At 39.4% G+C, this 16,660-nt stretch overlaps 1 protein-coding gene across 1 annotated transcript in view; it reads left to right on the top strand.

The window, feature by feature from the left end:
* Nucleotides 1-380: 380 nt before the first annotated feature.
* Nucleotides 381-16,660, top strand: part of SNX6 (sorting nexin 6) — a 57,360-nt gene continuing 41,080 nt past the window's right edge. Inside the window, exons 1-3 of the mRNA XM_070427861.1 lie at nt 381-434; nt 593-640; nt 10,897-11,001. Of these exons, the coding sequence (XP_070283962.1) occupies nt 429-434; nt 593-640; nt 10,897-11,001 (159 nt within the window). The 5' untranslated portion in view covers nt 381-428. The remainder of the gene's footprint in view (nt 435-592; nt 641-10,896; nt 11,002-16,660) is intronic.

The raw sequence follows: 16,660 nt of genomic DNA, 5'->3' as shown, positions 1-16,660 counted from the left end.
CCCTTGGTTCCCACAACTTCTCCGGCAAAATATTAATTGTGATTAATTATCCTGTGGCACAAGACAAAGATTAGGTGACTTATTGCGGCTTCCCGAGGGCGCTTGCTTGGTTTTTCGCCGCAGCCCTCAGGGAAAGAGAACTGGACAGCTCCCCCAGGGACCCTCAGCCCGCCCGGGCCAGAGCCCGCCGTCCTCTAGCCGTCCCCGCCGAGTGGGTCTACGCCTTCGGGGGCCCAGACCTTTGGCAGCAAGCCCCGCCTCCCTTCTTCCCCGCCGGCAGACCCCAGCCTCGGCGCCGGGTGGGCGGGGCTGCGCAGAGGCCCCGCCCCCAGGTCGCCCCGCCCCGCCCCGCCCCTCCCGCCGCCGTGGTCTCCCTCCGGCCCCGCGGTGCGGAGCGCGCCTGCGCTGGCCCTCGCCTCGGAGCAGCCATGATGGTGGGTGTTCTCTAGCGGCGCTGAGCCCCCGGCGCGCGGTGGGGGCTGTGGGCGCGGGGCGGGCTTGGGGGCCCCGCCGGCCTGGCACTAATGTCTCCCTTTGTGTCTCCCTCACTCCGTCCTTTCCCCGGGCGCGCCGGGCCCCTCCGACCTCGCAGGAAGGCCTGGACGACGGCCCCGACTTCCTCTCGGAGGAGGACCGCGGAGTAAGTTCTACCTCCTCGTTCGCGGGACCCTCCCTCCCCCGCCGTGGCCCTGGGGTGTGGGACGCGGAAGGGTCCGGGGTCGCGCGCCACCCCTTCCTCGCCGGCCTCCTTTCAGTTTCCTCGCCGCCCCGCGCCCCGCCCTTCTGCAGCCCTTCCTCCCTCGGGGACGCTGGGTTCTGATTTCCTGGAGACCCGCAGCCGCTTTCGGGTCCCCGCCCCGACGCGGACCCCGCAGTGGACCTCCTCCCCCTCCAGGGTTGGGGCGTAGGTGAGGAGGGGGAGGCCGCAGCGGGACTCCCTCCCCTCGCCACTTTGGGGGGCTATGAAAACCCGTGCTCAGACTTTCCTGGCGGCACCCTCACTTTCCCCGTGCGGACCTCTTAAACCCGCGCCCGCCCGCCCTTCTTTCTCTCCAAAACTGGTAATAAATAGTACGGGCTTTTATAAATTATTCTTTGCGAGGGATGCTGCACGCACCGAATCTTAACTCTTCTCCACTATCCTACCAGATTTTGCAAAGTGCTGGTAGCACTTTTCTTAATGTCCAAAAAAACGCACCCTTGTCAGAGTTAACCTTGTTTTGAAGTGAATTGCATTCCACTTCAGAAAGGACCTTCGGGGTTCCGACTTCTTCCGACCACCCCCCCCCCGCCCCCCGCCTTTGCTGACGGGTGGTGATCGTTACAGTGCCTTGTGCAAGTGAACACTTGGAAAATATTGATATATGATGATTGCAGCTCAGCAAGGTTCCGTGGTTCACTCACATTTAACAGCCTGCACTTTGGCTTTCCATTTTAATTTTACTTACTCACCTTAGGTCATGTGAGAGACACATCTGTTAGTCGATTTTTGGCAGGTGATGAAATATTTTTAGGATATTATTGGTGTTTTTTTAATAATAGGTAGCATTCGCTGGTGACCTTTATAAAGCTTTTAAATAAGACAGATGCAGAAGGTGCTGCATACTTTTATTTGCTAGATGATGAATTAATGAATTTCTCAGTTTACACAAAAGCATCATTTAAAACTTTTAGTGCAAAAGCCTCATATAGTATTTCTGGTTACTTCTAAAAATTGTAGTTTGATTAATTTTAAAATGTGTGTGTGTAAATGTGTATATGTATCTTCTGGGATAAGATAGTGGAGTTTAGATGACCACTTATATTTTGTATTTTATTTTTTAAAATATGCTTTTATTTTAGAGCCAGAGGAAGGGAGAGGAGAGAGAGGGATGGAAACATCTCTGCATCAAATATTCATTGGCTGCCTCCTGCACGCCCCCTGCTGGGGATGGAGCCTGCAACCCTGGCATGTGCCCTACCGGACTGTTTTCAAATATAAAGTATATGGCCTTTTACTTATTTAGATAACAGCTTCATCATATTTTCGTGGTCTACCGGGAAAAGCAAACGATTTGCTTCCTTGTAAAAATCTGACTAATGTTCAGTAAAAGTTTCAATTTTTTTAGTATTTATATTGATGTAGAGTATTTTCCAGTGAATATTTGTGTTCCTGGCTTTATGCCTTTGGTAAGATTTGCTTATAGAACTGGAACCACTTAAGTAATGTGTCCAAAAACTTTTTTCATGTATTATAAAATTAAAGGTAGAGGAGGACAAAGAGCATGCCTGACCAAGAGGCTCTTGTAGAATCTTGTAGATGAAAATAGAAAAACATTACCATGAATTAGAAAGCACTTATAATGCCATGATGATTATGGATGTATGTCCAGTCCTTCCTTATTTTTGTCCTGTGGAATTGATAAATCATAATAACAATAATAATAATAATAATAATAATAATAATAATAGCTGGGTACTGTGTTAAAGCACTGTCGAGGCATTTTCTCATTATATTATCTCATTTATCCTTGTGAAGCTTTTAGTATTCCCCTTTTACGGATGAGAAATCTGAACCTTAGAGAAAGTAAGTAGTCTCAGGTCACATGGCCAGGATAGGAGTGGGAGAGGTGGACTTCAAACCCATGTTTCTGACATCAGACACAGTGCATGTGTTTCTCAAAGTGGCCTTGAAACACTTGCATCGGAATCACAGGCTCTAGGGTGTTTCAAAAACAAGTTTCCGGGTCTGTGCCCTCATAAGTAAGTCAGTCTCTTAAGCGGGGAGAAGGACAGAAAACTACTTTTTAAACAAGAACCTAAGAAGATTCCGCTGTGCACTGTATAGCTGCATAAAGTTATCCTGCTGTTTCCTCATTTCAGGAATAGAACTATCTAGCCTTTTAAATTTCTTTGTGTCATACTTGTTCTGATAGAAATAGATTGCCATAATCAGAATTTTTAGACATTGCACCTATGGTTTGCATTACCTTGTTCAGCCTTTTAATAGTCTTGATAGAGAAAAAGCATGAAGTGCATATTTGATATAAATTGCAGAGGGGACATCACAGATTCAAAAATAATAATGTAAGCATTTCATACAGAGCTGCAAGTAAGCAAAATTAAAGTCAATATGTTTAAATATATTTTTAAGCAGCCTTGAATTTTCATCATGATTTGAAATAGAAGAGAATCTTACAGTATTAAGAAAATATTGTTTTGTAGAAACTCAAAAAAAGACTTTAAAAATACACAATAACAAAAATAATTGGCCACATGAATCTCTTTAGCCACGGCTCTACATAATAGGGGATTTTTGATTTTTCACAAATGAAGGCCTTTTAAATTTAACATTATATAGTAAAGAAATGAGCCCTTTGAACTTGACACATTTGCTCTGATGTGCTTGTTAAATAAAAGCAGTGGATGCCTGTGTGATGAAATAATTCTCTTAGCACTTAATTTGAATTTAAATAATATGTTTATTGTTTCAAAATTACTTCAGGTGGAGTATCTGCACCTCTCCTGGACTCCTAGCTTTGTTCCTCCCTCTGTATTTCTTCATAATGTCATCATTTTCCAATCATGCAGGCAAAAAATCTGAATCATATCCTCCATCCCCATATCAGAACAGTCACTGAGGCGAGTTAATTTCACCTCTGAAATGTTCTGTATCCTATCTTCCAAATGTTGTGTGTCCTATCTTTCATTTGCATGCCCCCAGTGAAGGTCTCTGCTATTTCTTGCCTGGATTGTGGCAGTACATGTCATTGGTCTGTCTGCAGTCTTACTACTTTTAAATCCAGTCTTCACATTACTTCTAGTTACCTAACTAAAATAATTAAATCATATAGCACCACTAGCCAAAAAACGTGGACCTAATTCTTCTTGCAACAAGGTCCAAATTCCTTAGGCTAGCATTAAACACCATTCATAACCCTTTAAGGCTGGCTTCATTTCTCAGTATGTCCCTCCAGATACACATACTCTATCCCAGGGGTGGGCAAACTTTTTGACTCGAGGGCCACAATGGGTTCTTAAACTGGGCCGGAACAAAAGCATGGATGGAGTGTTTGTGTGAACTAATATAAATTCAAAGTAAACATCATTACATAAAAGGGTACGATCTTTTTTTTTTTTTTTAGTTTTATTCATTTCAAACGGGCCGGATCCGGCCTGCGGGCCGTAGTTTGCCCATGGCTGAGCTAGATTCAAACTCAGGCAGCCTAACTCTAAGTCCTGGGGTAACCATTATGACATCACCTAAATAAGCTAATCCTTAAATGTTCATCAGGAATTTTGTGGGAAAATTTGCTAATATATGTAGATAATTTGGTCCCACCTGGAGCACTTGTTCTTACCGGAAGCAGGGTAGATACGGATACTACAGGTAGAGTGTAAAGTACATAATGATGAAGGCTCCAAGCAGTGGGAAGTCCTGAAGGATTTTAACCTGGGTAAGACCTATGCCCAGGTGAAATTAGCATTGCAAATACTCTGATATTGGAGGCGGGGTGGGGTAGATTGACTCTTTCAGAAAGCAAAGAAACCAATCAATAGATCATTGCAGTAGGCCAGATGAGGTGGAACTAAGGCAGTGGAAGAGAGGATGGAGGGGACATAACAAAGAGATATTTAGGAGATAGAATTGACAAGGCATCATGACTAAATAAATACATGGGCTGGGCAGAGGAGAAGGAGAAAATGAGGAATATATATATAGAAGAACAGAGTTAGAAGGTAGATAATAAGTTTGGTTTTAGATATGTTAGCTTTCAAGTGCCTATTAGGCATCTAATCTCTTACCTGCTAAACTAGAATGTCAGGTCTGTATGGGTGAGGTTTGTGTCTTTTTATTGCTCTATTCCTAGCACCTAGGACAGTGGCTGGCACATTGAAGATACTAGGTTGTTTAATAAGTGAAAACAGCCAGGGGAATATGTCTGGTTGGTAACTTGAAATTGTGATTGGGAACTTAAAATAAGAGGTCTGAGTTTAAGATAATAATTTAGGAGTTATTAATCAAGAATGGCTGCCCTGCCCAGCTGGCATGGCTCAGTGGTTGAGCCAGGAGGTCACAGTTCGATTCCCGGTCAGGGCACGATCCCCAGTATGGGGTGTGCAGGAGGCAACCAATCAGTGATTCTCTCTCATCGTTGATGTTTCTATCCCTCTTCCTTCCTCTCTGAAATCGATAAAAATATAATTTAAAAAAAAAAGAATGGTTGCCCTGGCCAGTTTGGCTCAGTAGATAGAGCATTGGCTTGCAGACTGAAGCATCTTGGGTTCAATTCTGGTCAAAGGCAGGTACCTCAGTTGCAGGCTCCATCCCTGGCCCCACCGATGGGGGGTGCAGGAGTATGCAGGAGGCAACCAATCAGTGTGTCTCCCTCACATCGATGTTTCTCTCTGTCTCTCCCCCTCTCTTACATTCTCTCTGAAAATCAATGGAAAAAGATCCTTGGGTGAGGACTAACAAAAAAAAAAAAAGAATGGATAGCTTGCTGTCAGTGGCCTGCCAGCCAGGAACCCCATTCACCTGCACCCCGGACCCTGACAGGAGGGAGGAGGGAGCCCTATTCCTCACAGAATCGACAGGTGGCCAGCTTGCTGTCAGGGGCCTGCCAGCTAGGAATCCTATTCACCTGCATATCTGTATAAAGTTTTAATACATTATCTTAGAGGTCGTGGTGGTACTGTTTTACCCACAGCGTCTACAGGAATTGCTGCAAATTTACTTCTCGGTGGAAGCACCTTTCATTCCCAATATAAATTACTGATTCCATTAAATGAAACTTCAATTTCTAGACTCAATATAAAGAGTGAAGTTGCTAAAACTATTAAAAAGGCCCAACTTCTCATTATTGATGAATGCACCATGGCATCCAGTCATGCTATAAACACCATAGACAAATTACTATGAGAAATTATGAGTCTGAATGTTGTATTTGGTGGGAAAGTTCTTCTTGGAGGGGACTTTCGACAATGTCTCAGTATTGTACTGAATTGCTATGGGATTGGCTATAGTACAAACGAGTGTAAAGTACTGCAATGTTTGGGGATGCTTCAGAAAGTTGTCTCTTACAACAAATATGAGATTAGAGGATTCTGCTTATAGTGGATGGTTAGTAAAACTTGGAGATGGCAAACTTGATAGCAGTTTTCATTTAGGAATGGATATTATTGAAATCCCCTGTGAAATGATTTGTAATGGATCTATTATTGAAGCTACCTTTGGAAATACTATATCTATAGATAATATTAAAAATACATCTAAACGTGCAATTCTTTGTCCAAAAAATGAGCATGTTCAAAAATTAAATGAAGAAATTTTGGATATACTCGATGGAGATTTTCACACATATTTGAGTGATGATTCCATTGATTCCACAGATGATGCTGAAAAGGAAAATTTTCCCATTGAATTTCTTAATAGTATTACTCCTTCAGGAATGCCGTGTCATAAATTAAAATTGAAAGTGGGTGCAATCATGCTATTGAGAAATCTCAATAGTAAATGGGGTCTTTGTAATGGTACCAAGATTTATTATCAAAAGATTATAACCTAACATTATCGAAGCTGAAATATTAACAGGATCTGCAGAGGGAGAGGTTGTTCTGATTCCAAGAATTAATTTGTCCCCATCTGACACTGGCCTCCCAATTAAATTGATTCAATGACGGTTTCCTGTGATGCCAGCATTTGTGATGACTATTAATAAATCACAAGGACAAACGCTAGACAGAGTAGGCATATTCCTACCTGAACCAGTTTTTGCACATGGTCAGTTATATGTTGCTTTCTCTCGAGTTTGAAGAGCATGTGAAGTTACAGTTAAAGTTCTAAATACTTCATCACAAGGGAAATTAGTCAAGCACTCTGAAAGTGTTTTCACTCTTAATGTGGTGTACAGGGAGATATTAGAATAAGTTTAGTCACTTTATCAGTCATTGTTTCTATCACTGTTGTTTTCATATCATGTTTTTGTTGTTTTCATGTTTTTGTCGTTTTTATATCATGCCTCTGTTGTTGTTATATCCTTTTGTTACTGTTTATTAATAAATTTATATATTATTTTCATATACATTTTACTAATTTCCTTTCATCTCTCACACTTCTATTATAGAGAAAGGGCAAATAGCAATATTAATATATCTCCGCTAATTAATTCCCTTTTAATGTGCTCGAATTTTGTGCACCGGGCTACTAGTAGATTGAATAAGGGAAAGGGCAGAAGCAAGAGACCAGTTGAGAGACTATTGTAATAAAGTTTTTTCCTTCATTTCCTCTTCCTTCATCCACCCATCTCTATACATTGGCTTTTCTGGCAAAAGATAAACAACTAATATTTTAGGTTCTAAAGTAGATACTTTGTTATAAATGAGCCAGTGTAGTAAACTAGTAATGACTGTCTTCTTTACTAAATATTTATATGTGGAGAATTAATTTGTCAACAATAGGCCTTTAAATTATTTTTCTAATGATTATGTATTGATGTTGCTTAATCTATTTTATCTTCTAGTCTTTTTCTTGACCATGACAAATTTCTTGACAAATGTTTAACCTAGTTATTATTTGACAAAAGAAAGTACAATGTTTATTGACCAGATAAGGATTAAACCAGTGAATGTAGACTAATTAGCATTTCCTCAGACACACTGTTGATGAATCACAAGTTGTTTGCTTTGATTCTTTCCCCTAATAAACACACTCTAAAATTACTGACTTTTCCTTAAACAAAGGAGAAAATCTGCCATACATTCTATGTATTTAGCAAATTTACAACATGATATTTTATCAAATCTAGGGTACAATTGATTGGAAGATACATTTTCATTTATATACCACTAAGAAAAAAATGCCAGTTAAACTGTAATTTGTCATCAGTTGCAAGGCATTCTTATTTCAGATATGTTAAAATGTAAAAAACATGCATCTAGAATTAAAGAAATAGCTAATGATTAGCTTTCAATGAAATTTTTGTAGTGGGGGGATTACTTGAGGGAGGTGATTCATTATATTGCCTAGTTTTATAATCCAGGATCATCTCCCCATCCCCAAATCCTTAATTTAATTTCACCTGCAAAAGTCCTTCTTTACCATATAATGTAACATCCACATGTTCCAGGGATTTGTATGTAGATATTTTGGGGGGAGCCATTATTCATTCTTTTAAACATTTTTAAAGTGGCCTGAATGTGAGTAAATAGAAAAAAGGAAACAGGTTTCTTAAACTAAAATATGGTAAGGGATTGGAGAAAAGGTAGAAAGGGCAATATGAAGACCAAAATAAGGCTGAATAGAAATAAGAAAACCAAAGAACAAAGTATTCTCTAATGTTTCCAATATTGCAAAGGCAGTGAGATAATTGGAAAAAGAAAACTTCATAGTAATTCAAGGCAACTTTTAATTTCATTTTCTTTTGTCAGTCAATGGGCTACATGTAGCATTTGGTACAGTAACAATTTTAAAACATTATTAAATGGTTTTATGTATATTTATAGCATAAACTTAAAAATATGATTACTAATTGAAATTTAACTTAATATATAATCTTATTAAAGTTATCAGTAAAGTTTTTATTAACTGCCATCATAAATAGTTTCATGCAATTTAAATAGTGATTAATTTGTTCTATGAATCTTTTTTCTTTTTTTTAAAATATATTTTATTGATTTTTTTACAGAGAGGAAGGGAGAGAGATAGATAGATAGAAACATCGATGGGAGAGAAACATTGATCAGCTGCCTCCTGCACATCTCCCACTGGGGATGTGCCCACAACCCAGGTACATGCCCTTGACCGGAATCGAACCTGGGACCTTTCAGTCCGCAGGCCAACGCTCTATCCACTAAGCCAAACCGGTTTCGGCAATGTTCTATGAATCTTAAGTTTGATTTTATGCAGTGGTATTTTTTTAAATATGTTTTTATTGATTTCAAAGAGGAAGGAAGAGGAAGAGAGAGAACAACATCAATGATGAGAGAGAATCATCGCTTGGCTGCCTCCTGCATGCCTGCAGCCTCAGCATGTGCCTTGACTGGGAACTAAACTGTGACCTCCTGGTTCATAGGTTGACACTCAACTGCTGAGCCACACCAGCTAGGCTATTTTTAAAAATATGTCTACTCAGTCTAGAACCAATAGTGCAAAAATGAAATAGTAATGTTACTTTTTTCATTACTAATAAAGTTAAACAACCCTATTTAATGAAAAACTTCATAAAATTTATCTTTTAATAAATTACAGAATTTCTATTTAAAGAGGGTTTACTTCTTGCCTATTTATAAAAGTAATACATGCATATTTTGGAAAATTGGGAGAATAAAAGAATATATATTGGTAAAGGAAATCCACTGCTATTCACATTTTGTTGTATTTCTTATAAACCATTTATGTATACACTAGAGGTCCGGTGCACGAAAATTCATGCACTTGGGGGAGTCCCTCAGGCCTTGGGGGAAGCGGGCCTAAGCCATTGTCTGGCCTCCCTCTGTGGGAGGCAACCAGGCCAGCCCTGCTCCCCCACAGCTTCAGCTGCCACCACCACCACTGGTGGACTCCCTCTGCGGGAGGCTACTGGGCGGGCCTATCAGGGGACGACGCTGGCCAGCGTGCAGCCAGCCCTGCCCCCCCAATTACCCCTCTGCCACAGCTGATCGCCACCACCACCCCCCATCACCGTCCCCTCCCTCTGCCCACTGGCACACACCTTGGCTGGCCTGGTGCTGCCTGCTCGCTGGCCCTGCCCCCTGACAACTAGTCATTCCACCATTTGGTTGATTTGCATATTATGCTTTTAAAAATATAATTGTAATTGTAATTCTAAAGTACAAACAGTTTTGTTTCCAGCATTTTTTCCATTTACATTGTAAATTTGAAATGCTAATGACTAAGTGAGATTGGCAAAGTAAGTTCTGGGTTTTACAAGTAGAGTATTTGAAGTAAGTTAGTTAATTAGACTTGAAATATTTCATATCTTTGCATCTGGCTGAGATTTATTTTCTCTTTTAGTGTATTTGATTCTTTTGTAAGTCTCCAAACTTCCCAACCATGTTAGAATGCTTATTTGTTTAAAGGGGAAGAAAAATTAATGAAACTTAAGAATTGTTAGTGGAGCCCCGGCCCAGTGGCTCAGTCAGTTGGAATGTCGTCTCATACACTAAAAAAAAAGGTTGCAGGTTTGATTTCTGACCAAGGCACATACCTAGGTATCAGGTTCGATCCCGGGTCAGGGTGTGTACAGGAGACAGCCAATCAATGTTTCTCTCCCTTCCTGTTTCTAAGAATCGATTTAAAAACACACACACACACATATCATCAGATGAGGATTAAAAAAAAAAAATGAATAGACAAGTAAATGGAGAGCATATCCAATTCTTCTAATGTATTAAAGCTTGCAGAATAAGATGTGAAATTATATCACAGGAGTTATTGAGTGCTGTATGTTAGCATTTTTTAGCACTTGTCATATCTGTAATATATTTAACTACACTTAATAGTTTCATTGTGTATTCTTGAATTAAAATAATAGAGTTAAAATTATGGCCATTTTATTTTTCTTGTTCTTAAAGGTGGGTACATTCCTTAATTTTAAAACATTTGAATTTTAATGAAACATCTTCTTGGAAGACAGTTTACTTTTGGGGTGAAACTAAAGAATCAATTATAGTTAATACATTAACTCATACAAAGCATAGTTGAATGGTATAGATGAAAATTAGTTAGGATAATAGCATGCCAAAAGTAACTGCCGCAAAATATGTATGTAGATTAAATGAAATTGAGTATTTTTTAGATTTAAAAGTATTTTGTTACTTTAGTTTTGTTTTTGCATTATCTAATTATCTGGGAGAAGAATGAAATAATATAAAAGCCCACAGAATTTTTATTAAGGTATTATTTTCTTTTTCCAGCTTAAAGCAATAAATGTAGATCTTCAGAGTGATGCTGCTCTGCAAGTGGACATTTCTGATGCTCTTAGTGAAAGAGATAAAGTCAAATTCACTGTTCACACAAAGGTAAATGTGATTTTGTGCTTGTATTATTTTAGGTATTTATTGTGCTAATGTTACATATGTAATATATTGACTAGAACTTTGGTTTTGAACATAGAATGAAACTCTTTTTGTGTGTGTGTTTTTATTTTCATTTATAATTCACTGGTGCTATTTTCACAAAAATGTTTTAGGGAAATGTATTTTTTTAATTGTTTTATTGCTTAAAGTATTACAAAGAGTATTACATATGTCTCCTTTTTTTCCCCGCCCTTGACAATCCCCTGGCCTCCCCTACCCCCCAGTGTCTTATGTCCATTGGTTATGCTTATATGCATGCATACAAGTCCTTTGGTTGATCTCTTACCCCCCTCCCTCCTGCCCCCCAACCCTCCCCGGCCTTCCCACTGCAGTTTGACAGTCTGTTCGAGGCAGCTCTGCCTCTGTATCTATTATTGTTCATAAGTTTATAATGGTCTTTATTATCCATGAATGAGTGAGATCATGTGGTATTTTTCCTTCATTGACTGGCTTATTTCACTTAGCATAATGCTCTCCAGTTCCATCCATGCCGTTGCAAATGATAAGAGTTCCTTCTTTTTTGCAGCAGCATAGTATTCCATCGTGTAGATGTACCACAGTTTTCTAATCCATTCATCTACTGATGGGCACTTAGGCTGTTTCCAGATCTTAGCTATGGTGAATTGTGCTGCTATGAACATATGGGTGCATATATCCTTTCTGATTGGTGTTTCTGGTTTCTTGGGATATATTTCTAGAAGTGGGATCACAGGGTCAAATGGGAGTTCCATTTTTAGTTTTTTGAGGAAACTCCATACTGTCTTCCATAGTGGCTGCACCAGTCTGCATTCCCACCAGCAGTGCACGAGTGTTCCTTTTTCTTCACATCTTCTCCGGCAGTTGTCGTTTGTTGTTTTGTTGATGATAGCCAGTCTGACAGGTGTGAGATGGTATCTCATTGTTGTTTTGATTTGCATCTCTCGGATGATTAGTGACTTTGAGCATGTTTTCATATGTCTCTTGGCTTTCTGAATGTCCTCTTTTGAAAGGTGTCTATTTAGATCCTTTGCCCATTTTTTGATTGGATTGTTTATCTTCCTTTTGTTAAGTTGTATGAGTTCCCTATAAATTTTGGAGATTAGGCCCTTATCAGATATGACATTGGCAAATATGTTTTCCCACGAAGTGGGCTTTCTTGTTGTTTTGTTGATGGTTTCTTTTGCTGTGCAGAAGCTTTTTATTTTGATGTAGTCCCATTTGTTCATTTTCTCTTTAGTTTCAAGTGCCCTAGGAGCTGTATCAGTGAAGAAATTGCTTCGGCATATGTCTGAGATTTTGTTGCCTTTGGATTCTTCTAGAATTTTTATGGTTTCCCGGGAAATGTATTTTATTTTTAATTCTTTATTGTTGAAAATATTACATATGTCTCCTTTTCCCCCCCATTGACCTCTCCCGCCCCCCAGCACATGCCCTCACCCCACTACTGTCTGTGTCCATTGGCTGTGCTTATATGCATGCATACAAGTCCTCTCGTTGATCTCTTACCCCACCTACCCTCTCCCTTGCCTTCCCCCTGAGCTTTGATGGTCTGTTCAATGCTCTGTGTCTCTGTAACTATTTTTTTAAAATATATTTTTATTGATTTCAGAGAGGAAGAGAGAGGGAGAGAGAGAGAAACATCAATGATGACAGAGAATCATTGATCAGCTGCCTCCTCCACACCTCACACTGGGAATCGAGCCTGCAACCTGGGCATGTGCCCCTGGAATCGAACCGGGGACCCTTCAGACCGCAGGCCAATGCCAAACCAGCTAGGGCTCTCTATCTATTTTCATTTATCAGTTTATGTTGTTCATTACATTCCACAAATGAGTGAGATCATGAGATATTTATCTTTCTCCAACTGGCTTATTTCGCTTAGCATAATGCTCTCTAGGTCCATCCTAGAGTTGCAAATGGTAAGAGTTCTTTCTTTGCCCTAACCGGTTTGGCTCAGTGGATAGAGCATGGGTCTGCGGACTGAAAGGTCCCAGGTTCGATTCCAGCCAAGGGCATGTACCTTGGTTGTGGGCACATCCCCAGTAGGAGGTGTGCAGGAGGCAGCTGATCAATGTTTCTCTCTCATCTATGTTTCTAACTCTCTATTCCTCTCCCTTCCTCTCTGTAAAAAATCAATAAAATATATTTTTTAAAAAATCAATAAAAATTTTTTTTAAAAAAAAAGAGTTCTTTCTTTTTTACAGCAGCATAGTGTTCCATTGTGTAGATGTACCACAGTTTTTTAATCCAGTCATCTGCTGATGGGCACTTAGGCTGTTTCTGAATCTTAGCTATTGTAAATTGTGCTGCTGTGAACATAGGGGTGCATATATTCTTTCTGATTGGTGTTTCTAAGTTCTTGGGATATATTCGTAGAAGTGGGATCACTGGGTCAAATGGGAGTTCCAATTTTAATTCTTTTGAGGAAACTCCATACTGTTTTCCATAGTGGCTGCACTAGTCTGCATTCTCACCAGCAGTGTATGAGGGTTCCTTTTTCTCTATATCCTCACCAGCACTTGTTTGTTGATTTGTTGATGATAGCCATTCTGACAGGTGTGAGATGGTATCTCATCATTGTTTTGAGTTGCATCTCTCGGATGATTAGTGACTTTGAACATTCTTTCCTATGTCTCTTGGCCTTCTGTATATCCACTTTCAAAAAGTGTCTATTGCCCTAACCGGTTTGGCTCAATGGATACAGCGCCGGCCTGCAGACTCAAGGGTCCCAGGTTCGATTCCGGTCAAGGGCATATACCTTGGTTGCAGGCACATAACCAGTAGGGAGTGTGCAGGAGGCAGCTGATTGATGTTTCTCTCTCATCGATGTTTCTAACTCTCTATCCCTCTCCCTTCCTCTCTGTAAGAAATCAATAAAATATATATATTTTTTTAAAAGTGTCTATTTAGGCCCTAACCGGTTTGGCTCAGTGGATAGAGCGTCGGCCTGCGGACTGAAGGGTGCCGGGTTCGATTCTGGTCAAGGGCATGTACCTAGGTTGCAGGCACATCCCTAGTAGGGGGTGTGCAGGAGGCAGCTGATCGATGTTTCTCTCTCATCGATGTTTCTAACACTCTATCCCTCTCCCTTCCTCTCTGTAAAAAATCAATAAAATATATTTTTTTAAAAATAAAAAGTGTCTATTTAGGTCCTTTGCCCATTTTTTTATTGGATTGTTGGTCTTCCTTTTGTTAAGTTGTATGAGTTCCCTATATATTTTGGAGATTAATACCTTATCCGATATAACATTGGCAAATATGTTCTCCCATGCAGTGGGCTCTCTTGTTTTGTTGATGGTTTCTTTTGCAGCGCAGAAGCTTTTTATTTTGATGTAGTCCCATTTGTTTATTTTCTCTTAGTTTCCATTGCCCTAGGAGCTGTGTCAGTAAAGATATTGCTTCAAGATATATCTGATATTTTGCTGCCTGTGGATTCTTCTAAGATTTTTATGGTTTCCCATCTTACATTTAAGTCTTTTATCCATTTTGAGTTTATTTTTGTGTATGGTGTAAGTTGGTGGTCTAGTTTCAAATTTTTGCATGTATCTGTCCAATTTTCCCAACACCATTTATTGAAGAGACTCTCTTGACTCCATTGTATGCTATTGCCTCCTTTGTCAAATTTTAATTGAGCATTGGTCGATTTCTGGGTTCTCTGTTCTGTTCCATTGGTCTATATCAGTGGTTCTTAACCTTCTGGCCCTTTAAATACAGTTCCTCATGTTGTGACCCAACCATAAAATTATATTCGTTGCTACTTCATAACTGTAACTTCGCTACTGTTATGAATCGTAATGTAAATATCTGATATGCAGGATGGTCTTAGGCAACCCCTGTGAAAGGGTCATTTGACCGCCAAAGGGGTCGTAACCCACAGGTTGAGAACCGCTGGTCTATGTCTGTTCTTGTGCCAGTACCAGGCAGTTTTGAGAACAGTGGCTTTGTAACATACATAGCTTGATATCTGGTATTGTGATCCCTCCAAGTTTGTTCTTTCTCGGGATTGCTGCGGCTATTCAGGTTCTTTTTTATTCCATATAAATTTTTGCAGAGTTTGTTCTAGCTCTGTAAAATATGCTGTTGGTATTTTAATGGGAATTGCATTGAATCTATAGATTGCTTTGGGTAGTATGGACATTTTAATTATGTTGATTCTACCAATCCATGAACATGGTATATTTATATTGTTCCACTTGTTTATATCTTGCTCTATCTTTTTTCAGTGTCCTGTAGTTTTCGGAGTACAGGTCTTTCACCTCCTTAGTTAAGTTTATTCCTAGGTATCTTAATTTTTTTGTTGCAATAGTAAATGGTTTGTTTTTTTGTTTTTTTGTTTTGTTTTTTTTTTTGGAAATGTGTTTTTTAAAGATTAACATTAAGAATGAGTCATAAAAAGAATGAAATCTTAACCATTTGTGGCAGCATGGATGGACCTAGAGGGTATTGTGCTAAATGAAATAAGTCAGAGAAATAAGTCACATATGGTTTCACTTATATGTGAAATCTAAAGAAAAAAATAAGCAAACAAAAATTGAAAGAGACTCAAACAGAGAACAAACTAATGGTTGCCATAGCAAATGAGAGTTGAGGGACTTTGTGAAAAGGTGAAGGGATTAAGTACAAATTGGTAGTTACAAAATAGTTATGGGGGTGTAAAAGTACAGCATAGAGAATCTATAATAATAAAAGTGTACTATGCTAATTAGATCGGACAGCTGAACAACCTTCCGGACAACCTTCCAGATGAAGCCAGAGCTGCGAGGGCCGAGCCCCTTGCATGAATTTCGTGCATTGGACCTCTAGTATAGTCAATAATATTGTAATAAATATGTATGGTGCCAGGTGGGCACTAAAAATATTGGGGGGAACACTTTGTAAAGTATATATGATTGTTTAACCACTATGCTATACACCTGAGACTAATGTAAAATAATAATGAATATAAACAGTAATTGAAAAATGAAATTTAAAGTTCTTTTTTTTTCTTTAAAGGGGGCACAGAGTGCAGTTCTGCTATATGCTAGGAATATTTAGTGCACAGCACTAACAAAATCCACTATATGAATTGCATGAGTAGTCAAAACCAAGTGACTCACAGTAATAAGCAGACACACACACTATAAAATAATGACTTTTTTTCTCCCTAAAGGGACTACAACATTTCAAAGATTTTAACTAGGTTTCAATCTTGCATTGTATTTGATACACTTAAGAATTTGCTGAGGAGTTTGCCTCTTAAGATTTCTCAACATTATGTATATAAATCATGTTTGTGGAGGGAACTAAAACATACATGTGTATATCTAATTAGAATGCTTTTACACAATTTTTAAAGCATGTTTTTATTTTATTTTTCAAAAAAATATTTTGCCCTAACCGGTTTGGCTCAGTGGATAGAGCGTCAGCCTGCGGACTGAAGGGTCCCAGGTTCAATTCCGGTCAAGGGCATGTACCTTGGTTGCAGGCACATGCCCAGTAGGGGGTGTGCAGGAGGCAGCTGATTGATGTTTCTCTCTCATTGATGTTTCTAACTCTCTATTCCTCTCCCTTCCTCTCTGTGAAAATATTTTTTTAAAAAAATATATATTTTATTGATTTTAGAAAGGAAGGGAGAGGGAGAGAG

The sequence above is a fragment of the Myotis yumanensis genome, unplaced genomic scaffold, assembly GCF_028538775.1.
Source record: "Myotis yumanensis isolate MYYU_CA2020_CCGP unplaced genomic scaffold, mMyoYum1.0.hap1 SCAF_1, whole genome shotgun sequence".
NCBI classification, from domain to species: Eukaryota; Metazoa; Chordata; class Mammalia; order Chiroptera; family Vespertilionidae; genus Myotis; species Myotis yumanensis.
This window is presented reverse-complemented; position numbering and strand designations above follow the sequence as displayed.